This window comes from Podarcis liolepis, assembly GCF_965112155.1.
Source record: "Podarcis liolepis genome assembly, chromosome: 7".
In the NCBI taxonomy this organism is placed as follows: domain Eukaryota; kingdom Metazoa; phylum Chordata; class Lepidosauria; order Squamata; family Lacertidae; genus Podarcis; species Podarcis liolepis.
In genome coordinates this window covers 78,206,721-78,230,869 of record NC_139561.1, presented here as the reverse complement: position 1 = coordinate 78,230,869, position 24,149 = coordinate 78,206,721, and the positions used below count along the sequence as shown (strand labels likewise).

Genomic DNA, 24,149 nt, shown 5'->3' with positions numbered 1-24,149 from the left:
CCTGCCAACCTAGCAGTTCAAAAGCATACCAGTGCAAGCAGATAAATAGGTAAAGCTGCGACAGGTACCCATTTCCATGCCCTCTGGCACTCGTCAGTGTCCCGTTGCACCAGAAGTGGTTTAGTCATGCTGGCCACATGACCCAGAAAGCTGTCTGTGGACAAATGCTGGCTCCCTCGGCCTGAAAGTGAGATAAGCGCCACAACCCCATAGCCGCCTCCGACTGGACTTAACCGCCCAGGGGTCCTTTACCTTTTTACAGGCAGGGCTTCCATGTAAAGCCCCCCAGGTTCAGTTGTTGTTATCTGTAGGATGGATTGGGAGACTCCCATAGATCTGTCAGTGTCATAACCACATGGGACTTATGGTCCCATCATTCGGCTTTGTTGAGAGGTCCGCACAATGGTGCAATCGTTTTAACGACCCATGAAGTGAATTCCAGAGCCAATGTAATCACCAAATGCCGCTTCTCCTAAGATTTGTTCTTCCGGGGGGGGGGGGAGTTGCTCCCTTCTGAATGATCTTAAGTCCTCAATTCAGGCACAGCCCTTGTGGCAAACAGGTAGGGCAAAAGGTTAACTAAAGGGCAAAACAGATTCTTTTGTTTTAGCAACAGAAAAAGGCCTGCGTTTGGGGTGTGCCAGATACTGGCTTTAAACATAGCTATTAGGATGAGAGGGGATCGCGTGCACAGGTCAAGAAGTTACATGGCCCCACCTTTTTTTGTTGTAGGCAAAAGTGGCTCAGTGGAATTCCCACCGTATTGGCTGACCCAGATCTTCCAGGAGGGAAGAGATTTTCTCCCTCTCGCATTAATACTAGGACACGTGGACATCCAAGGAAGGCAAATTAACTTTTTCATGCAGTACATAAATTATGGAACACGCTCCCAAAAGAGGCAATGGTGACCACAAACTCGAATGGCTTTAAAAGAGGGCAGGATAAATTTATGGAGAAAGCTATCAATGGTTACTAGCTGGCCCATCAGCCCAGTGCCTTCCTAAGCCAGCTTTTCTTATTAAAAGACAGGAACAAAAGCAGTATGGATGCATGCTGCTGCTGCCAGGCATGCACACCTGTGCTCACTGCATCATGGGTTATATGGTCTCTGGTGCTCGCTTCGGCAGCACATATACTAAAATTGGAACGATACAGAGAAGATTAGCATGGCCCCTATATGGTCTCTGACCACAGGGGCTGCAACTATTAACCACATGGGGCCCCTGAACCAGCTGTTGGGCCTGCAAGGCTGCTTTGCCCCCAAGCCATGCCCCTGTGCCATACACCTGATGCCAGTTAAGTCTGGCCTGGCCCATATGGGATTTGCAAGCATCGATCAGCAGATGGTTGGATTCTAACAAAGCCCCGTGGTTTTGCACTTGTAGTTCTTGGGCAAAAAAAGTAGGTCACCCAACAACACCGGCACGTCAACTATCTTAACAGGCAACATATTGTGGACTAGAACCTTGTGAATTTGTACACAACAAAGCACAAATATACAAAACACATGGGCACCAAAGCGGCAGGGTGATGAAAGTGCAATAATTTATTCATGTGAACACCATCTCTGAAGTCTCGGATTTGGCGGTAAGTAAGGAGACATGCCCTACTCCATTACAGAAAACAGATGGGGAGGAGTGGTGGGGAGAGAACAGAGCAAGCAAACTCCATTTAAGTGCAGAGGCTCATGGGCAGAAGAGGGCAGAAGTTGGCAAAGTGAAGCAGAATCCAGGCCAGCTTGCATTTCTCCCTATTACCATGCAGGGCGGAGGAAGAGGAGGAAGGCTCTTAATCCACCTCTTCGATGGTGGGGCCTGAAGAGCCACCGCCAGCTCCTCCGGCTCCTGGGAAGCCCCCGGGCATCCCACCCGGCATCCCCCCGGGCATGCCCCCTGCCCCTTGGTACAGCTTGGTAATGATGGGGTTGCAGACGTTCTGCAGCTCCTTCTGCTGGTGCTCATATTCATCCTTTTCCGCCATCTGAGTGAGACAAGGAAAGAAGAGGTGCGATACCGTTAAGGATATTCTGAACTTTAACAAGCTCGTCTTTCGTTTCCCATTCTAACAACAGATTGTACATTCTAGGTAGTAAGTTTTTCTTTATTTTGTAAAAGTCCTTTTTCAAAGCGTGAGCTTTGGTCCGGGGGAAACCGTTTTTCCTGTCTGTTTTAAACGTTGCATATAATTGATGATATTGTAACCGGTCTGTAACATGGCCCCTTACATTTTCTTCTGATTTCAATTAAGCACCCACCCCCTTCTGTAAAGTGTAGCAATTCCCTGTAAGTTGCCCATTGTCTATCCACATTAACTCTCTTTATTGCAATAGCCTCAATGGGAGAGAGCCACAAAGGTGTTTTCCTTTCCAGCAAATTTTTATATTTCTTCCAAACTCTATACAAATGCTTCTTTAGAATATGGTTCATAAAGCCTTTATAGACTTTTTGCCTTCCCATACCCAAAGGCATGCATGCCAGCCTTATTATTCAATGGATTATTGAATGGTTTAGTTCATGTAAAATATGCAGGGATGTACGGCATGAGAAATGAACCACCGAAAGAGAAGAAGAGAAGTCATTGATTTAAGGTTGTTTAAATGAGTATTTTGAAATGTAATTTAGAAAATTTAACAAAAATTGTGTGTACACACACACATGAGAAAACCCTCAGCCGGTTCCAGCCTTGAAGACAGATCAAAAGGGTCTACGCTTCGGCGTTTTGCTCCTGTAGGAAGAGACACTGATTTCTCTGCCCTTCCTTAGCAGCTAGCACTCTCCCCAGGAAACCAGGTTTCAGGAAAGTTAGATTTGGCTTTTCAGCCAATCTGCAAAGGAGAAGATCTATATTACGCCAAACTTATGCTCCATCGCTCGGATGCTTTGGCTGCCCTCTAGTGGAACAGAGCTGAACAACACAACAACAACCCACGATTCAAAGGCGAACTCAAAATGCCGCAATAAGGTTCCAACAGAAGTGGAACCGACACGTCACACTTCCACTTGTGCTGTGCCTAGAAAGCATGGGTCTGAGAAATTCTTCCACTGGCCCTGCTCCTTTTCCAAGGGAAGATCAGCAATAGATCAGAACAAACAGGAATCCGGGGGAAACCCGAATTGCATTTGCTCTGATTGAGCGCTCAACAGCGCTTTCCCCCTGTGGGGGAGCCGTGGAACAAGAGAAAACAAAAGCCCTAAGTTACAATTCCCAGGAAAACCTGCAGAGAAGCCATGTTGCATCTATAGCAGTAAACAAAGCCTCGCTCGCCTGCAGTTTGCTGTGCTATACCAAGGTAACTAAGGTTGTTTATCACTGGAGATCTGAAATCCTGTAAAAAAAACAAAAACCTCCTCTGCCATCACACATTGCTTTACTGCAGGCATGGGGGAGCACTGTGGCGCTGCAGAAGTTGCTCCCATTACCTCTTACTGTTACCCATCTGGCAAGGGCATCTAATGGGAGCTGGAGTTATAGAAGCATAGTGTCACAGACTTAGAAGGAACCCCAAGGTCCATTTAGCCCAACCCCCTGCAATGCAGGAATCTCTCAACTACAGCATTCACGACAGATAAACATCCAACCTCTGCTAAAAAAAACCTCCCACAACATACAAAGTGCTGCAGGTTCCTCAACCTCACATTATCATTTTGATTAAAGGTAAAGGGACCCCTGACTATTAGGTCCAGTCGCAGATAACTCTGGGGTTGCGGCACTCATCTCGCTTTATTGGCCAAGGGAGCCGGCATACAGCCATGTGGCCAGCATGACTAAGCCGCTTCTGGCAAACCAGAGCAGCGCACTGAAACGCCGTTTACCTTCCCGCCGGAGTGGAACCTACTTGCACTCTGACGTGCTTTCGAACTGCTAGGTTGGCAGGAGCAGGGACCAAGCAACGGGAGCTCAACCCGTCACAGGGATTCGAACCACCGACCTTCTGATCAGCAAGTCCTAGGCTCTGTGGTTTAACCCACAGTGCCACCCGGGTCCCTTCATTTTGATTATTATTTATTAAATCTGTATACCGCCCTTCACCCACAGATCTCAGTGCGGTTCAGTGTAAAACTGCGATATAAAAACCGCAAAATACATAGTAGAAATAAGATCCAAACCTCCTCGATTGCTTGCAGTATGTGCCTCATGCAGTCCTATTTATCTTAACTTCCCCCTCCTGCCTCACTGTGGCTTCTTTTCCAAACAGGAAGTAAATTTCGAGACAAGGACCGCCGCTGCTCACACCTGCTTCCCTTTGTAAGCTCACCTGGTTCCTGTCCAGCCAGGAAATGACCTCGTTGCATTTGTCCAGGATCTTCTGCTTGTCCTCCGGGGACAGCTTGTCCTTGAGCTTCTCGTCTTCCGCCGTGCTCTTCATGTTGAAGGCTAGGGACTCCAGGGAGTTCTTGGCCGTGATCTTCTCCCTCTGGATCTCGTCCTCAGCCTTGTACTGCTCTGCCTCTTGGACCATGCGCTCAATCTCCTCCTTGCTCAGGCGGCCTGCGGCACGAGAGAGAAGCCACACAGGTCAGGGCAAACTGCTAAGCCGGGGTGGGGGGGGGGCTGTCTGCAGGTTATCTGGATGGCCAATGCTCAAGGATGGTAGGAGCTGGGACAGAGCAATCTGGCCACAGGTGTCTCCATGCCTGCTCCAAATATACTGAGGCTGACGGGATGACAAGAGACACATCAGTATACTGCATGCCAAAATCCAGCCAGTACACTAACATTCACTGGATCCCAATCAAGGATTGATTTCCCCCAGCAGAATAGGGAACAAAACTTAGGGGTCATCCACACCTCTGTTTCTCCCATGATTTCTTTTTTAAAAGTTTTTATTTATACTTTTCAAGTTTATACATTTCATTAGTTTTACAATCAATTTAACATTTCAAAGTTTGACTTCCTTCCCCCTCTTTCTGCAGTTCCTTAAATTTATTTTTTAACATCTGCATATCCAAACTCATTTAATTTGCTCCTTTAATTATCACCTTTAAATATATACTCTTATGAAACTGCAGGTTGTTACAATAATCCTGTCAATGTTTCTACCTGTTTGCAATTTATCTGTAAATACTCAATAAACCATTTCCATTCTTTTATAAATTCTCCCCTGATTTCTAGTCCTGGGTCTGAGTTGGTTCTTTTCCCTTTAATCTGCAGAAAACCCGGTGGACATTTGTTCCAAATCAGCAGTAAACTGGGGGGTTTCCCAGGGAAAGTGGCAGGACAAAAAAAAGAAAGACAGAAAAAGAACCTCTCAGACCCGTGACTAGAAATCTTGTGGGAAAGAGAAGTGCGGATGAACACATTTAACCCCCCAGATTATAGCTGAAACCAATCTGGCTGCATTCAGGCAGCACTTCATTCTGTCTTCCCCCATGCTTCCTTATTCCCACATGTATTTAGGCGCCAGGCAAAAACATTCCCTCTTCTCCCAGCCCTTTGGCTAATGAAACCCTCTATGGCCTTCTAAATTTTGTGTGTGTGTGTGTGTGTGTTACTACGCTGCGCATTTTTGTGCTTTGATATGGTAAGCCGTGCTGTGACCCTCGGACAAAGAAATTTAATTAATAATAATAATATCGCTTGGTTTATTCATTTGCAGAGCTTCACTCCCTATTCCACTGGGCTACTACTGAACAAAAAAATCCAAACCTTCAATGGAATCCAAGCAGAGTTGGCACATTGGCCTGTTTGGGGCATATGTGCTGGTGTTGATTGTGTGCCCAGATTAGCAACCACAAGGATGTGTTGTGACGGGCAAGAGCCTATAGCTGCTGTGCCCGCCCCCCTTCAGCCAGCGTACTCACCCTTATCGTTGGTGATGGTGATCTTATTCTCCTTGCCGGTGCTCTTGTCCACAGCAGAGACGTTGAGGATGCCATTGGCATCAATGTCAAAGGTCACTTCGATCTGGGGGACGCCGCGAGGAGCAGGGGGGATGCCTGTCAGCTCAAACTTGCCCAGCAAATTATTGTCTTTGGTCATAGCACGCTCTCCCTCATATACCTATTTGCGAAGGGGGGGGGGTGGATGAGAAGGAAGGAAGGAGAACACCAGGAGGTTAGAAAACAAAGCTTGGTTCTCCCAACGCAACCACACCATGCAAGAAACTCGGGGTGTGCATCCTTCCGGTAACTACACAAAACCGCCCTTAGCTTCGGTCAACTGAGTCTGTGCCATTGTTCTGGCACAGCTAAATGCAGCGCTCAGCCAGCATCCCATAATGCTCCCTTGCCATGATCACAGTCACCTCCCCTTACCTGAATGAGCACCCCAGGCTGGTTGTCCGAGTATGTGGTGAAAGTCTGGGTCTGCTTGGTGGGGATGGTTGTGTTGCGCTTGATGAGGGCGGTCATCACCCCGCCGGCCGTCTCGATTCCCAGGGACAGAGGCGTGACGTCCAGCAGCAGCAGGTCCTGCACGTTTTCGGACTTGTCCCCGCAGAGGATGGCAGCCTGGACAGCTGTGGGGGAGAAGAGCAACGCAGGTGGTGATGGAGCAGTCAAGCCAACAGTCAGGAATTTAGGCCTGATTTAGCAGGCTCGTCTTAGGCTCTTAAGAAGACAACTAGTTTCTCTCCGGTCGTGACCACCGGCTGTTCCAAAGCCCTCTGGAGTTTCCTCCAACCTTGGAGAAATTTTGTAAAACCACTTTGGAGAACTGTAGCTCTGTGGGGGAAGCAGCAATCTCCCAAAAACTCCTAGCACCCTCTGTCAGTTGGCATTTCTTCGTGCAAAAGGTATCAATCTGATGTGTACAGATCTTTCCTATTCTAATTAATTCAAGAGCGTTCTGGAAGCTTCTGTGTGTGAAAGAAACAAGCAAAAGGTTCGTGATGTTTGGGTTGCTCCTTCAGAGAAGCTGAGTACACCTGGCTTAAAATTGATTCTCTTATCTCTTCTGTCAAGGTGATGCTGACCATAAAAATAGGCCAGGAGGAGCCTGGGTGTCACCTTCTGTCTTTCTTTCCTCCTGGTGTGGTGTTCTGTACATAGTACGCTTAGCGTTAAGGTTTTAGTCTTATTGTAAGTTAAGTCTGCTGCAACTAGATTTCTTATTGACTGAATGTATTGGATTTGTGACCATTATGCTCATTTGCCTTCAGTAGCAGTAAAGCTCTGCTGGATGAAATATTAATTGCCTCTGGACTATTTTTGGGGGATCCTGCAACATGTTTAAGCTTTTCCTTTTTACAGTACATTGGGATTCTACTCTGGATCAATACTGAGTAGAATTCCATGACACCCTTAACCAACTACAACCCCCAGGGTGCTTTGGGGGAGGCCATGGCTGCTTAAAGGAGCACTGTAGTGCTAGGTGTGGTAAAAAAGATATAATGAGGACACCTCCTGGAAGATCAGAAGAATTACAACCTGCTTCTGTCCTGATGGGGCAGGTGGAAGCCAATGCTATTCTATCAGCATTCCCAAATGGTACTATCAACACTAGACTTTTAATGCTTTGTAGAATTAAGTTGAATACTGTGTCCCTAGAAGCCAGGCGTGAAACGTGGCCCTCCAGGAATCTCTATCTGGTCCTTGGGACAGTGCCCAGGCCACAGCCTTTGCTGGCCCCATTTCTGCCTGGCTAGAAATGTATCCTTGGACCCTGCTGACGCTTCTTGCTTTCCTGGCGGGAGTGCAAAGAAACCTCTGGCTTCTACTTGGCTGGAGTATCACCCACTGATCACAGGTAGAGTCACAGCTCAGGACCATATGAACCAACCCAGACCCTGTAAGAGGTCTGGAGGACAACAACACAAGGGCCTTTTCTGTGGTGGCTCCGTTTATGGAATGCTCTCCCTAGGGAGGCCTGCCAGGCACCTTCACTACATATATTTAGGTGACGAGTGAAAACATTTCTCTTCAGCCAGGCCTTGAACTGGTTAACATTATATATCCTTTTAAACGTGTTTGTGGAAAGAGGGTTATCCGTCTTGTTTTTGTTATGTATTTTGCATTTTTATTTTGTGAATCGCCTCAGGATCTTTGGATGAGGGGAGGTATACAGATTTAATAGAGTGGTACCTCATGTTACGGACGGGATCCATTCCGGAGGGCCGTCTGTAATGTGAAATGCCCACAATTCGAAGTGCTGCGTCTGTGCAGGCACGCTTTGGCGCTTCTGCGCATAGCGTAATTCTGCTCATGAACAAGCAGCGAAACGGGGAAGTAACCCGTTCCAGTACTTCCAGGTTGCCATGGGACATAATGCAAAAAGACACAACATGAAGCAGACGCAACACGAGGTATGACTGTAAATGATAAAGGAGTTAAACGTGTTGCTCCACCCACTCTGGCCTCACCCTTGACTGGCATGCAGCTCTTTGATTGACAAAGGTTCGCCACCCTTTGCTCAATACTTCATTGCCCTTTCTTTGGTATGCAGTATGGTTGAGTAACAAATCCCGATCGACTGCTTCACCCTTACGGCAGTTCCAACTCCAGCGTGAACATTAAGAAGAGCTTGGCTGCTGCATCAGCCCAGTGGCCCATCTAGTCTAGAATCTTGTTCTCACAGTGTCCAACCAGAGGCTTATGGGAAACCCAGTGCTGTTTTTCTAGAAAAAGTGGTGCCAGAACTCACCCTGCACCCCTCCCTCATTGTCTTAGAATGGCAGTGGTGCTCACCTGAGAGGTGCAGGAACTGAGCTCCTGCAAGCTCCAGCTGAAAAAAGCCCTGTGGGAAAACCCCAAGCAGGAAGCTGAGGACACCAGACCTCTCCCCATCTGAGGTTCCCAGCAGCTGGGAGAGGCAAGCATGCTACTGAATACCAACAACTGAGGCAGAATACATCCATCAGGGTTAGCGGGCAAAGCCAGGCATCTGCTCAGGCCCCAATAACTGGCAAAGGACCCTCTTCTCATTTTTCAGGAGGCAACTTAAGATGGTTAGAGGATGGAAACCAGCTGCTTCAGAAAAGCTGCAGCAGTTACGGAAGACCAGAACCTCTGGGCTTTAGACATGGGCCCCCTGCCAGGACCTGGGTTCTTGGAACGTGCCTAAAAATACCAACCCCTGATATTAGCAGCACCGCCTGCAGGAGTGGGCAAAAATGTTTATCTACTAGTCCAGCATTATGTTCTCAGAGGGGCCAGCCAGATGGGAAGCCCAAAAGCAGCACCCACACTCTCTCCCGCCGTTTTCAGCAATTATTCTTCTGTCTCTGACAGAGGAAGGCAAAACTTAGCCATCAGGCTTCTCCCCACTTGCGTTTCCTAGAAGGTTGCCACTTCTGTTCCAGCAAAATACAGGACAGGGCGGCTGGGGGCAATTCCCCACCCCCATCTGGTGCTGCAGTGGCTTCAAAGCAATCCATTAAAATCTACTGCAGTCTAACCAGGTGGCCCCCCTCTGGAATTTGTCACACTCACACGCACACAAATCTGTCCATCTGTCTGGGCTACATGAATCTTTCACACACCCTTTCAAACGCATGCATTTGGAAAGGATCCCTAACTTGGCACCGAGAGAGAAGGACCTGAAATACGGGACAGAACCGTATCAATACAGGACGTAGGATTTTACATGCAAGTATGGGGAAATCTTGCATTATATACAGGACAGGTGGCAACCCTCGTTTCCTAGCCACCGGCATTCTGAGGCCTACCACCTCCGGCGAGGCTCTCTTACCTGCGCCATAGGCCACTGCTTCATCAGGGTTGATGCTCTTATTGAGTTCCCTGCCGTTGAAGAAGTCCTGCAGGAGCTTCTGGATCTTGGGGATGCGGGTGGAGCCACCAACCAGCACAATGTCGTGCACCTGAGACTTGTCCAGCTTGGCGTCCCGCAGGGCCTTCTCCACGGGCTCCAGGGTGCCCCGGAAGAGGTCGGCATTCAGCTCCTCGAAGCGGGCCCGGGTGATGGAGGTGTAGAAGTCTATGCCCTCGTAGAGGGAGTCGATCTCGATGGAGGCCTGGGTGGAGGAGCTGAGGGTGCGCTTGGCCCGCTCGCAGGCAGTGCGCAACCTCCGGACCGCCCGCTTGTTGTCCGTGATGTCCTTCTTGTGCTTGCGCTTGAACTCCGACACAAAGTGGTTGACCATGCGGTTGTCGAAGTCCTCGCCGCCCAGGTGGGTGTCGCCGGCCGTCGACTTCACCTCAAAGATGCCGTCCTCGATGGTCAGGATGGAGACGTCGAAAGTGCCACCGCCCAGGTCAAAGATGAGGACGTTGCGCTCGCCGCCAACCTACAGAAAGGATGGACCAGCAATATGTAAAAAGAACCGCGGCCTGTTTTGGGTGGAATTCCAATGCCTTGAACCAAAACTCATCACACAAACATAAATTCCACCACTTAACCATGAACCAAAGAACGGGGCTCAATGGCAGACCTGAGCTTGGATTATTGTCAGGATTCTCTCAGAAGATTGCTGGGAACTGTAGTTTCGTGATAGCCCTTAGGACCACGTTCATATCAAACATGTAAAGCACTCCGATACCATGTTAAACAGTCGCGGCTTCCCCCAAATAATTCTGGCACCTGTAGTTCACCAAGGGTGCTGAGAGTTTTTCAGAGACCCCACACTCTCTCAGAGAGTTAGAGCTCCCAGAGTTCCTTGGGAAGAGGGATGAAAAGTGCACCGGGAATTGTAGTTCTGGGAGGGGTATAGGTTGGTCTCCTGTCAGCACCCTTAAAGTACAATTCCCAGAATCCTTTGGGAATTGAAAGTGCTTTAAAGGTATGAACTCGACCCAAGAACTTTCTGGGATCTTCTGGCCTAGAAGTGAGGGAAGCCTGCGGCCCTCCAAGCTGTTGTTGGGACTCCCACTCCCATCAGCCCCAGCCAGCATGGCCAAGGGCCAAGAACGGTGGGAGTTGTAGTCCAGCAACACCAAGGGGTCACAGGCTTCCCAACCCTGCTCACGAAACATAAGTGTTGTGTCCTCTTCCCTGCAATTCACTGTCCTGGGCTTAGTCCAAACCTAGCAACATGTGTGTGGGGGGGGGGGTAATGAAACCCCTCCTGACCTTTTTGTCCAGGCCATACGCTATGGCAGCTGCCGTGGGCTCGTTGATGATGCGGAGGACGTTGAGGCCCGAGATGGTGCCAGCATCCTTAGTGGCTTGTCGCTGGGAGTCATTGAAGTAGGCCGGGACTGTAATGACGGCATTGGCAATTGTCTGTGGCAGAAAGAGGGAGAAAGAATGAGAATTAGAGCACTGCTCTTGCCCCCATTGTGTTGTTGGTGGTGGGTATTGTGTGGAAGGTAGAGAAAATAAAGGGGGAATTCAAATTTACCTCATAGTCCTTTGCCTCTCCAACTCCACATTCCAAGCTTTTTGTATGTAAAAGGCCCAGAATCAATGTCAAGAAGACCCAGAACCAGTGTACTGGAATTCTGGAGAAAAACTGCTGGTTTAATATACAGACCAGAGCTTCCTGTCACCACTGCTCCCCAGTCATAACTAAACCAAAGTACAGTCGTACCTCGGTTTTCAAACAGCTTAGTTCTTGAACGTTTTGGCTCCCGAATGCCACAAATCCGGAAGTGACTGTTCCAGTTTGCAAACTATTTTTGGAAGCCAAACATCCGACGGGGCTTGCGACGGGCTGCAGGAGCTTCCTGCAGCCAATCAGAAGCTGCGCTTTGGTTTCCAAACATTTTGGAAGTTGAACGGACCTCCGGAACGTATTCCGTTCGACTTCCAAAGTACGACTGTGCTTGAAAAGGCAATTGCTCACTTTCACTCCTTTCTACTTATAATTCATTCCCTTCCAGCTAGAATTTAAGACTGTATGCTCCTTGTGGCAGAGATCTATCCTTTTGTTTACAAGGCTCCACAAAGTGCGGTTGGCACCAATAGCACAGTGGGCCAAATCTTTTCATTTCTCCCACCCTAGGACCAACTTTAACAGTCGGCGGGTTAACACACCTGATGCCTGAGGAAGATTCTGAACATTTCCATGCCGTTTTGGTGATTTATCATGTTTCAAATTCAGATACACAAAACACTCTTCTCCCACTACATTGTGGAATTTGGTTTTCATGATGTGTTTTGCTGTTGTTTTTCTCTATTACCTATTCTACATCTATTTTGAAAACACCACCTCTGTACTGATCTGATGTTTCGTAACTTTGATTACGGAGTTTACTTTTCCAAATTTTTCATCTTACTTTAAAAAAAAAAAAAGGTTTATAAAAATAATCTGGCATTAAGAAGATTGAACCCTCCACTAACCAAGCTGGTGAGAGGAGTTTTCAGTCCTGCTGGCTGCAGGGGTTTCCTCCACTAGCACATTCCCAGCAGGACTGAACCCTACTCCTTGCCCATCCGGGTGAACTTGCAAGCTTCTTTTCTCCAGCCCTGCAAGCTTCTTTTCTCCAGCTCTGGAGGGCAGGACTCGAACCAATGGCTTCGAGTTACAAAAAAGGAGATTCCGACTAAACATCAGAAAGAACTTTCTGACAGTAAGAACTGTTTGACAGGGGAACAGACCCCCACAAGAGGTGGTGGGCTCTCCTTCCTTGGAGGTTTTTAAGCAGAAGTTGGATGGCTATCTGTCATGGATGCTTTAGCCAAGATTTCTGCATTGCAGGGGGCTGGGCTAGAGGACTCTCATTATCCCTTCCAACTCTACAGCTCTATGATTATATGAACTGGAACCCCCTGGCAAGCCCAAATTTGCCCACAAGCCAAAGGTTCAACCAGCCCACTGGCATAAGCAATAATGCATCACTGCAGCTGGCGCCAACATCCCTCATGCTGCCCACCTTGCCCAGGTAAGCCTCTGCAATTTCCTTCATCTTGGTGAGAACCATCGACGAGATCTCCTCGGCGTAGAAGGACTTTGTCTCCCCTTTGTACTCCACCTGCACCTTGGGACGACCCCCATCATTGATGACCTGGAAGGGCCAGTGTTTCATGTCCGAATGGACCACGGGATCATCAAAACGGCGGCCGATAAGGCGCTTGGCATCTGGGAAGACGAGAAGCAGGGAAACAGTAATGAGAGCTTCCAAGGAATAACAGCTTCCCTCAGGGAGCTAAGAGATGAGTAAGTCAAGAGCTCCATTATTCACATGCACTTAATCCACGTTCCCCTTCCAGGCGCTCCATGCCAGCAGGGGAAAAAGTGGGCAAAGCAAGAAATGTAAATTTTACCTAGGCAAACGAGGCTAATTTCTACACACCCCTCTCTATCCTCTCTCAAGGGGCTGCTTCAGAAATACCTGTGACTCCTGAGGGAACGGGACCCCAAACCAAGGAGTCTGTGCCATCAGCTGCTTCAATCTCTGTTGCCTCTGGCCCCATCCACCCCTGGAAAGCGGCCCCTGGGAGGTTGCATAAGGAATTTGTACTTTCAAGTTCACACACCTGGTCAGCTGTTCTCTAAATCAGCCAGCACTAGAATAAAGCCATCCATGCGATTGAGGTTGAATCCTGACAAGAAGTAGTACTGTTTTGGGGGGACAGGGGGTGAGCTGGTGTGGAGGACTCCCTGGTCCTGAATAGGGTAACTGATGCGCAGAAGGACCAGATGTGCAGCCTGGGAGTAATTTTGGACTCACAGCTGTCCATGAAGGCACAGGTCAAATTTGTGTCCAGGGCAGATGTCTACCAGCTCCATCTGGTATGCAGGCTGAGACCCTACCTGCCCGCAGACTGTCTCGCCAGAGTGGTGCATGCTCTGGTTATCTCCCACTTGGACTAATGCAATGCGCTCTACGTGGGGCTACCTTTGAAGGTGACCCGGAAACTACAACTAATCCACAATGCGGCAGCTAGACTGGTGACTGGGAGTGGCCGCTGAGATCATATAACATTGGTCCTGAAATGTACACTGGCTCCCAGTACATTTCCGAGCACAATTCAAAGTGTTGACCTTGGCCTAGTATACCTGAAAGAGCGTCTCCACCCCCATTGTCCAGCCCGGAAACTGAGGTCCAGGTCTGAGGGCCTTCTGCAGTTCCTTCCCTGCGAGAAGTGAAGTTACAGGGAACCAGGCAGAGGACCTATTCGGTAGTGGCGCCCACCCTGTGGAACACCCTCCCATCAGATGTCAAGGAAATAAACAACTATTTGACTTTTAGAAGGCATCTGAAGTCAGCCCCATTTAGGGAAGTTTTTAATGTTTCATGTTTTATTGTGTTTTTAATATTCTGTTGGGAGCTGCCCAGAGTGGCTGGGAAGGCCCGGCCAGATGGGCGGTATATAAGTACAGTGGTACCCCGCAAGACGAACACCTCGCAAGACGGAAAACCCGCTAGACGAAAGGGTTTTCCGCTTTGGAGGCGCTTCGCAAAACGAATTTCCCTATGGGCTTCCTTCGCAAGACGAAAGCCCATAGGGAAATCTCCGGGACAGCGGGGAAGCGCAGCGCGTCTTCCCCACTGTCCTCGGACCTCCTCCGAAGGCTGGCGGTGGGGCGGAGAGACCTCCTCCCGCCGCCAGCCTTCAGAAGCCTGCTCCAAAGCCTGGCGGTGGGGCGGAAAGACCTCCTCCCGCCGCCACCCTTCGGAAGCCTGCTCCAAAGCCTGGCGGTGGGGCGGAAAGACCTCCTCCCGCCGCCAGGCTTCGGAAGGATGCTCCGAAGGCTGGCGGCGGGAGGAGGGCTCTCTGCCCCACCTCCAGCCTTTGGAAGGCTGCTCCGAAGGCTGGCGGCAGGAGGAGGTCTCTCCGCCCCACCGCCAGCCTTCAGAAGGCTGTCCTGAAGACTTGCGGTGGGAGGAGGGTTTTCCTTCCCACCGCCAACATTCGGAATGCTGTTCTGAATGTTGGCGGTGGGGAGGAAAAACCCTCCTCCCACCGCAAGCCCCGGGAACAGAGGAGAAGCGCTGCGCCCCTTCCCCTCTGTTCCCGTACCTGTCCTGAAGGCTTGCGGTGGGGAGAAAAGCCCTTCTCCGCACCGCCAGCCTGGCAAGCGGTTTCCATAGGAACGCATTAATTGATTTTCAATGCATTCCTATGGGAAACCGTGCTTCGCAAGACGGAAAACTCGCAAGAAGAAAAAACTTGCGGAACGAATTAATTTCGTCTTGCGAGGCACCACTGTAATAAATTTATTATCCTCCTCCTCTTCATCCCAAAGGATCTCCCTGGGAGGATGAAGCGGGGTCCCTCAGCCCTCAGATGGAGCTTATCACCCCTCCAGATGGCGTGGCAAGGCCGGGTGGCCAGTTCTTACCGAAGACGGTGTTGGTGGGATTCATGGCCACTTGGTTCTTGGCGGCATCGCCGATAAGGCGCTCTGTGTCCGTGAAGGCCACGTAGCTGGGGGTGGTGCGGTTGCCCTGGTCGTTGGCGATGATCTCCACCTTGCCATGCTGGAAGACGCCCACACAGGAGTAGGTGGTCCCCAAATCAATGCCGACAGCTGGACCCTTGGACATTTTGGCTGCAAGGGGGAAGGCGACACACCGGTGACATCAATGCAAGAAGTGACAACAGCCCATTAATTGCTTAAACATACAGAAAAGTGTATTGGAGTTCAGCAGCATCTGTTCTAGCAAGGATCCCGCCATGTGTGCAAAACATCTGCATTGGCTGCAGGCCCCTGCTAGAAGCTTTGGGGAACGCACTAGACAAGGCTCTGGGGAAAATTTAACCCAGACATAATCCAACAAAATCTTTCCAGGGGACCACAATGCAAACCGGCTACCGCTGCTCACGTGCAAGAACCTTGGACATGCTTGCAGGAGTCATTATGCCAAAATTTCCTCCTCTCCCCCTGCCCCCCCCAAAGCATTAGGATCCTTCAGCTCCCAAGTAGGGAGACTAGGATGACGCAGGGAGATCGGCGTTAATGGGCTGGCTTAAAACCCCAGCAATAGTCTGATGCGAGATCGCTTTTTGCAGAATGCAAGCCAGAGAAATCACACTGCATTGGATCCATTGCTACGGGTTGGAAGACTGAGGAACCTCTGAGTATCCTGGTGGATCTTTAGGATAAGATACCAAAAAGTGTCCCTATTGATAAAGAACAAGGTAACGGGCAACTTTCCATGCCCAAAAGAATGTGACCATCACCAACATTACTTTTTTGTACTGCCATGCTCACGAAACTGAAATTGCTTCACTGTGTGGCGAGCGTCTTATGAAAGCTTAAGGGGAAGTCGCCACACCAAAAACTCAGAGGTTACAGTTCGTTATAGCACTGGCTCTTCCTGTACCGCTCCTAGCACAGCACATGCTGGAAGCAGTATGGGAAGAACCCCAGAGCCACGTGAGCTGGAAATCAGAAAGCTGGCAGCAGATCTATTTCAGAGAATCAGAGTTGGAAGGGACCATGAGGGTCATCCAGTCTAACCCCCTGCAATGCAGGAACCTTTTGCCCAACATGGGGCTCGAACCCACGACCCTGAGATAAAGAGTCTCATGCTCAACCGACTGATAAATCTATTTAGGGCTAAAGGAAAAAAGCTTGGGTGCTTCCAAGATGCAGATGACTAGACCTTGCAGAGTGCTCTGCACATGCTCAGGGGCACTCTATAGCCAGCTTGCCAATGCACAGTGCAGCCCCAGCGGTGGAAGAGCATCGACTTCCAGACAAGCTGGCTTCTAAACAGAGAGAGCGAAGATGGCACGTGGCTACGAAGAGCGGTAGGGAGATGCAATCACAGCTGCAAATGAAAAACATAGCAGGAGATCTGAGGTGCTCCCCCCCCCCCCAGCACCACTCCTAGAAGCTCCTACGGGAGGGCAAGGTAAGAAACACTGGGACTTGGCTGCAGCCAAGAAGGATCTGCTTTCAGATTAAGCCCTGCAGTTCAGAAGTCATGGTGTGGGGGTCCAAGAACGGGCAGTAGTTAAGCAAAACAGTACTGGGTCCTATTCTCGGCTTCAAGGCATGCTTGGCAGGGTTGCTGGCAGTCTGAAGGGCACAGCTGTTGCTCAAGATCAGATTATATATAAAAAACTACACACACCAGGAGCCAACTCTGCCCTAGGTCGTTAAGGCGGAGTGGGGTGGGGGTGGAGACAGCCGTTTGGGGCTGGGCGGCTGGACTTTGCAAGAGTCTCGTGCCATGCTGCGCGCTCTCCCTCCTTATCCTGCAAAGATTTTTCGAGAACTCTGCTACAGGGAGGGCTCAGAGACTGCGGAAGACGGCTGCAGTGAGCCAAGCCAAGAAACCGCAACAGGCGAAGGAGCTCAGAAACCCTCCTTCCTTCTCGCTCCCCAAGAAAGCCTCTGCTTCCAGGACCACCCTCTGGAGCAAACCCCCCCCCACTAGACTCCCCTCCCTTTCCTGGAGCTTTTTTAAAAAAACGAAAACCAACCAAACCATAGCTGTCAACTTTTCCCTTTTCTTGCGAGGAATCCTATTCAGAATAAGGGAATTTCCATTTAAAAAGGAGAAACGCTGACAGCTATGGTGCTAACTTTTCCATCCCCCTCACTCAAGATCCTAAATACCTAGAGAGGCAAAGTGTCAGGGCTTCAGCAGAGTCCTCCAATCTATTCTGGAGCAATTTCCAGCTTAGGGAACAACATGGAGTGCCTCTGGGCATAGTTAAGAGTGTGTTCCCCTCATTTAAGTCTCATCTGCCTCCAGACATCTGGGTTTTCTTTTAAGGGTGTGTGTGTGTGTGTGTGTGTCCTTTTATGCCAGTAGATCTGTGCCTCAGAACCACAGGTGGCAGGCAGCGTTTAGGGAAAGGAGGGGGAACATGTGGCCCCCCAGATGTGGCAGGACTACAACTCCCATCGTCCTCGGAGCTGATGGGAGTTGTAGTCCCATGATACTTGTGGAGGGACACAGGTGCCCCCAACCCCTGGTCTGGGGTGATGGAGCTAGGCCTGAGGAAATCCAGGTTCAAATCTCCAATCAGCTACAAGGTGACCCGGTAATCTCAAGCAAATCACTCTCCAGAGGAACGCGAGACGCTGCCTTTCTCCTGACCATCGAGTGCCAATCTGTCTACACTGGCTGGCAGCAGCTCTCCAGGGTTTCAAAATGGGAGTCTTTCCAAGTCTTACCCAGAGGTGCCAGAAACTGAACCCAGGGCCTTCTGCACAAGAAACAGATGCTCTGTCCCCTGACCTACAGCTCTTAAAAATCAGTACTGAATGGGAAACCATGCACAGGGGACAACCACCTCTTGCTGTATATGCTAAGCTCCTGAAACAAGGCCCTATGTTATTTTACATAAAATATTTCTGCCAGGTCGAAGGAGGCACACACCTACGTCCCACCATTTGACGCTTCTTTTGAACACCAGAAACCTATGCTTTTATGCTCTTGAGGCACAAAAATGTGTCCCCTTGCTTTATTCCAAGTGCAGATCGTTCCAAAGCAGTAGTTAGGACACATGGGCAGCCAATGTTTGCAGATGCAGTCTTCTGGGCACCCAGCCAAGCCTAGGTATATCCCCAGAAGAGTAGAGGAAAAACTACTCTAACACATTTAATTGGAGGATGGGATGGAGCACCAACTCCCATTTCCCTTCCAGAAAAAAGGCGCGTGGTTCACACCTCCTGGGCAGCCAGTTTCCATTGGCTCCATTATTATTTTTTGTGGGGAGGGGGGAGCTATCCTACCAGGCTCTACGCCCCCCCACCCACCGGTGGCAACCCCAAAGAAGGCAAAGTCAGACAGGCACCTGAGGAAACCAAACACTCCACCCCTTTCAAGTCCCTTCCAACAGGTTTTAAGTGTGCATGTTATGCACTCTGAATTCATCCAAATTAAGCTACCATCCGGGCGATAGCCAGCTTTAATCATACACAGAGTAAGACCCACTGAAATCAATGGGCTTAAGGAACTTTATTGATTTCAACAGCTCCACTCAAGAGCACAATTTTTGGCAGCAAACCTTAAACCCCCTGCTTACCTGGGAGTAAACTCCATTGAAATCAATAGGGCTTACTGCTGAGTAGGCATGGTTCGCATTAGGCAGTAAGTTGGATATGCAAATGAATTTGCAAATGAAGCTGTCCTATGCAAGTATTCAAAATACTGATTGCACTTGTTGCAGGAAACTTCACCTAACTGAATCCTGTTGCCTTTAAATGAACAGGAACAGCTCTCCCCGCCATCAGTTGGCAACTGCTATTTTTTTTTTTTTTAAATCCGCTTCAGTTCTAACGTGAATTGTAAGAATGTACTCCCAGGGCAATCTAAGATGTACAGCTGTCTACAGGCAGATGTTATTCAGAAGTACACACCTATTTTAAATTCCTAATTACTCTTTGGAGGGGAAACAACACGGTCCAGTGCTCTTTTGAAGAACTGCTACCAGCCAGAACCAATTAGACAGAAAAATATATGAATCAATCCATACTTCATTTATTTTAAAGATTCCAAACCACCCTAATGGATTCTGAGATGGTAGGTTGTTAGTTATTGTTATTAGTAGCAATACCACCAGAAGGAGCAAGGAGTTAAACCTTGCAAAATAGTCACCAGCCAGTTCAGTGGAAGCTGCCCAGAGAACTGCGCGAGTAACGGGTGTTGTCTGCCTGTAATTTTCCACGGTAAAGCTATAGTGGGCGCTTATATTTAGAGATGGCAAATATCCACCTATTTAAGTTGCTCCAAACTGAATGCCTCAACATCCGACGATGGCGTTCTGGTACTAGCCAACGAAAGCAGAACCCGGGCGTCCGGGCTCAGCGCTACTTTGCACTGAATTAGCTATAAATCCTAAATTCCAGGCACGCCTGCCTGCATTAAGTCCCACAAAACGTAACTGCGCGATCCTAAGAGGATTTGCAGTCGCACAAGCCGGTCCTACGCATCTGACGCGAGCCTTCAACAGCGGCCACTCCTAAATTGAAGATGCATATACAGTATAGGATTGCGTTTAGGAACAAGCTATTAATAAAACCCGAGCTGCGTTTGCAAGGGAGCAAGCTTTGCAGAATGATCAATGAGAGCAAGTTCTGAGTCGGAACACGGTCAGGATCGTGTAAATAAAGCGTCTGTAAAGCCCATAAGAAAAGGGCTATCAGGATCGTAACTTCCGCAGCCCGTCCCAAATTCGCGCACAAAAAAAAAATAGTGGCAAAAGATGCGTTCGTCGCCGCTCCCCAGTTTGGGGTGCTCGCTGGCCCCCAAATTCCAAAGGCTCGTTTCCAAACGCAACCAACGGCGAAGCTCAGGTCAAGCCCTAGAACCGAACCCGTGTTTTACGCCGCGGTGCAGCAAAGCCACTCTGCACTATGCTCAGGGGCACTCTTGCACTGGAAATGAACCCATCCGCTCCACAACGGAACTGCAGCAGCCCGAATGCACGCAGCCTCTTCACTTTCGCGCGGTGCAATCCACAGGAACGACGCGCGCTTGGGGATCCCTCCTGCGAGGATCCCCCGCGATCTTTACTGGAATCCGAGGGAGCCCGCCCCAGACGGCTGGCTGCAAACGCGGGAAAAGTGCGCAGTTGTTGAGAGACGCCAAACTTCTGCTCCCACCCATGCATGCACATAAACAAGCTGCAATACAGCCATATATACCTTATGCAAGATGCAGCCCCTTTTTCTTCTGACAGCAACTGGAAATAACAATTGGAAAAATTGCTATCTATATTGAAAGTGCGCCGCAGCTGCAAACAACTGGAGAGCGTCGGCACGCGCGCGCCCGCCTGCTACTCCCAGGCTTTATATGCAGACCGCCCTCCCCGCCCCTCTTACTGCGCGCGCTAGTGCATTTTTCTCTTCCCCAGCCCGTTTAAGGGCGCTGACACTTTGCAGAAGCTTCTCGACTTGGCTTCGAATCCGTCCAATCCGGGCCCGGCTCGACTTGTCTGTCAACGAGGGAAGGGGCGGGGCCGGGCTCCAGCTGTCTCGGCGCGGGAGTGGAACTTTCAAGAAGCCGAGGGAGGGGAGGATCCGGTTTCGCGCGCCCCGCGCCCCGTTTACACGGCAACCCGGAGTGACACTCGGTGCTCCATAAATAAAAAGTTTCCCGTTGGAGCTATGAGTTCAGTTTCTAATTTTGCAGTTGGGGTGCGTGGCTATTTTTAGGGAGAAGGGCAGGTATGGGACCAGGGGCGCCGACTTATAAAAAATATTGGGGGGGCCCATACCGGGGTCCTGCCGCTGGTTCACTCGGGTAGCCGGGAGAAAGCAGTTTGAGGTGGCGGTGTTGGGGAGAGACCCTCGCTCAGGGCGCCACTAGACTTGGCGGCCGGCGGCCTATCTGGGGGGTTTTGGAGCGTATTTCGGCGGAGCGATTGGGGAGGAGGGGGCTTGTTGCCGGATTCTTCAGCTGAGCCGGAGATCCGCTGCTGGGGGTCCCTGGGCCGAGTTGTGAGCACGGCCTGCTGAAGGGAGATCCAGCCGATTGTGCGACGGGGACGGCCGGGGCTCTCTGGCTAGGGCGCGCGGCTGGCTGGCTGGCGAGGGAGCAGGTGGGGAGGAGGCGGGGGTCCTCACTCTCTTAGGAAACGCACCCGCGCGCCCGATTGCCACGAAGTCCGAAGGGTGCGTGTGTGGAATTAAAAAGCAAAAACGAGATACGGGCAGGGCAGGCAAAGAGTTTTCTGCAAGAGGATGGAGGGCAGGTTGAAGAGAAAATCACTCAGGATGAGACAGTCAAATCAGCCATGATAAAATGGGCTCAGGATATTGGGTATAACATCATGTTTGAGGACTGGGAAAGGTTATGGACCACCGGAATGAAATTCACGGCATGTAATGCCTTGAAGGAAAATATTATGAAAATGATTTATAGGTGGTACATGACCCCAGTCAAGCTTGCAAAAATATATCACCTGTCTGATAATAAATGTTGGAAATGTAAGGAGGCTGAAGGGACATTCTTTCACCTCTGGTGGACTTGTCCAAAAGTGAAGGCCTTCTGGGAAATGATCTATAATGAGTTAAAAAAGGTATTTAAGTATACCTTTCCCAAGAAACCAGAGGCCTTCCTCTTGGGCATTGTTGGCCAGAAAGTGTTAAAGAAGGATAGAACTTTCTTTATGTATGCAACTACAGCAGCAAGAATACTTATCGCAAAATATTGGAAGACACAAGATTTGCCCACACTGGAAGAGTGGCAGACGCAATTGATGGACTACATGGAACTGGCTGAAATGACTGGCAGAATCCGAGATTTGGGAGAAGAAACAACGGAAGAGGACTGGAAAAAATTTAAGGACTATTTACAAAAACAATATAAGTTGTATGAATGTTAAAAATTTACACGATTCGGAAACTATAGCTTCAGCAATTAGATTTGGGAAACAGGAAATTATATTTTAAGTAAGAAAAGGTCAAAATCTAAGGTAATACTATGTTTAAGATATAAGTAACTGATGAAAAGTATGTTAAATTTAGAGGTATAGTATTTGAAAAGTACAAAATAAGGTACGAAACAAGGTAATTTGCTGATATCTTTATTATAAAGAATGCAGGGTAAGGGAGATGCGAGGAAGTCCAGTTAGTTATATAAAAAATGTGTTGAATGGTTGGTTTTCTTTTCTTCTTTTTCTTTTTTTCTTTTTCTTGTTCTTTTACTTTTTTCTTCAGTGTATGTTTCTAACTTTGTATTTGAAAACTTAATAAAATATTTATAAAAAAAGAAGAGAAAATCCTTTCGCTTTTCTGGGGCGCAGGGAAGTCTCAGAGCCGGAGGTTGGGGAAGGGACCCCCTTTGCTCTGCCCTCTTCTCCCGTCTTAGATTTGCATGGGGGTCCCCGCCCGAGCTTGCCTGGCCACCGGGCCACACAAGGGCCGCGCTCTACGCGGCACACCTTGCTAGCTGTGCAGCTGTCCTCCGCGGCTGCGGAGCGGCCCTGCGCCGGTGCCCAGCCCCTCTGGGCGCCCGCTGCGCTGCCAATGACAAGTGGGCGACGTCGCGGGCGGGGAAGGCGTCGCTTTCTTTCCCGATCCTTCATCCTCCCAGTCTTCCAGCCCTTTTTTGGGTTGGAAGCTCGTCTCGTTCGCCCTTCTCCTTTCTTCACCCTGCGCGCAATTTTCCTCCCTCGTCTCCCTCCCCATTTCTCCTGACTGACTGACTGACTGACTGACGGGCTTGGGCTCGGGCTCAGGCTCGGGCTTCGGGTCGGGCTCAGGCTCGGGCTCGGGCTCGGGCAGCCACAGCGTCGGCGGCGCTGGCGATCGGTGGCGCGGGGGGATGGCCCTCCCGGGGGAGCCGGCGCTGCTCAATGGGGTTGCCAAGGAGACAGGCCGGCCGCCCCCCTCCCCCGGCCCGGCGCCCCCCGCCGCGCCGGTGCCCGTTATCGAGCTGGTGCGCGCCGGGCGCCCTATAAAAGCCGCGGACGCGCCCACCGCCGCCCGAGATTATTGGGGGGGCTGAGCCCCCCCAAACGAATTTTTGAGGGGGCTCGGGCCTCCTCAAGCCCCATGGAGTCGGCGCCTATGTATGGGACAGAAGAAAGAGAATAAGGATCTATATAGAAGACCACCTGGAAAGTTTATGGCAAAAGTTAGGGTTGGTTTTGTGTGTGTTAGGGGGCTGCAATGTTTGCTTCTCAACTCTCTGAAGGGTGTTGCAGAAGCAAGAATCTGCATCTCCAGGACATAATTTGAACGGGTGTGAAAAAGCACCTCTGAGCATATGCAGAGTGCTTGTCCAAAATAGCATACCTAAGCATATGAAGCATTAGAGGAAGATGGCCTCTTCCTTCTCTGCTCCACCCCTTTGCTAATATTTATTAATTTGATTTATATCCCACTTTTCCTTCAAGACGGCGTACGTGGATTTTTCACCTCCACGTTTTATCCTCGCAAACAATGCTGTGACACAGGTTAATCTAAGAGACAGTGATTGACCCAAAGCCACCCAGCCAAAATTGCAGAGTGGGAAGGGACCACGAGGGTCATTTAGTCCAACCCCCTGTGATGCAGGAATCTCAGAAATCTCCTGCTCAGTGTGCGAGCCAAGTCAAGTGATATGTGACTATTGTAATGGATGAACATTATCCGGACACTTCATTACTGAGTTCTCCATGCCCCTGAGGTTTGGCTGGCCTTCAAGTCAGGACAGAGGCTTAAGAGTGGCAGACCCTGCCCTGTGGAACTCCCTGCCGGTAGATACTCAGCAGGAAACATCCCTCCCTTCCTTCAGAAAACTTTTGTTGTTGAGACAGGCCTTTACAACATGATTTCTGCTGCCCTCCCTCTTATAACCAGACAGCATTTATTTATGTTTTAAATGATTGAATCATAGAATTGTAGAGTTGGAAGGGACCCCAAGGGTCATCTAGTCCAACCCCCTACAATGCCAGAATCACAGCTAATGTTTTTC

The 24,149-nt window shown here is 49.7% G+C and overlaps 1 protein-coding gene across 4 annotated transcripts; it reads right to left on the bottom strand.

Annotated features, from left to right (window-relative positions):
* Positions 1–1,523: 1,523 nt before the first annotated feature.
* LOC310712442 (heat shock cognate 71 kDa protein-like) lies at positions 1,524–20,620 on the bottom strand. 4 transcript variants are annotated; one of them, XM_083515502.1, is made up of 9 exons: positions 20,393–20,620; positions 15,125–15,334; positions 12,711–12,916; positions 10,966–11,118; positions 9,628–10,183; positions 6,255–6,457; positions 5,802–6,000; positions 4,256–4,488; positions 1,524–1,980 (listed from the first exon to the last, which is right to left on the bottom strand). In XM_083515502.1, exons 2-9 carry the CDS (start codon positions 15,327–15,329, stop codon positions 1,789–1,791), a joined length of 1,947 nt encoding a protein of 648 aa, XP_083371628.1. In that variant the 5' UTR covers positions 15,330–15,334; positions 20,393–20,620; the 3' UTR covers positions 1,524–1,788. The 4 variants fall into 4 exon arrangements, with proteins under 4 accessions (XP_083371628.1, XP_083371627.1, XP_083371629.1 ...); XM_083515501.1 differs by lacking the exon at positions 20,393–20,620 and adding an exon at positions 20,262–20,367; XM_083515503.1 differs by lacking the exon at positions 20,393–20,620 and adding an exon at positions 17,306–20,294 and having other exon boundaries at positions 15,125–17,227.
* Positions 20,621–24,149: the final 3,529 nt, after the last annotated feature.

What these genes read in the sequence shown, in the direction of transcription:
- LOC310712442 (XM_083515501.1), bottom strand. Translation starts at nt 20,364, where the DNA reads ATGTGCATGCATGGGTGGGAGCAGAAGTTTGGCGTCTCTCAACAACTG. An exon ending in GCGGGCTCCCTCGGATTCCA is followed by an intron (nt 15,335 to 20,261) that starts GTAAAGATCGCG and finishes TCCCCCTTGCAG; the next exon opens with CCAAAATGTCCAAGGGTCCA. An exon ending in CCTGGCTGGACAGGAACCAG is followed by an intron (nt 1,981 to 4,255) that starts GTGAGCTTACAA and finishes TGTCTCACTCAG; the next exon opens with ATGGCGGAAAAGGATGAATA.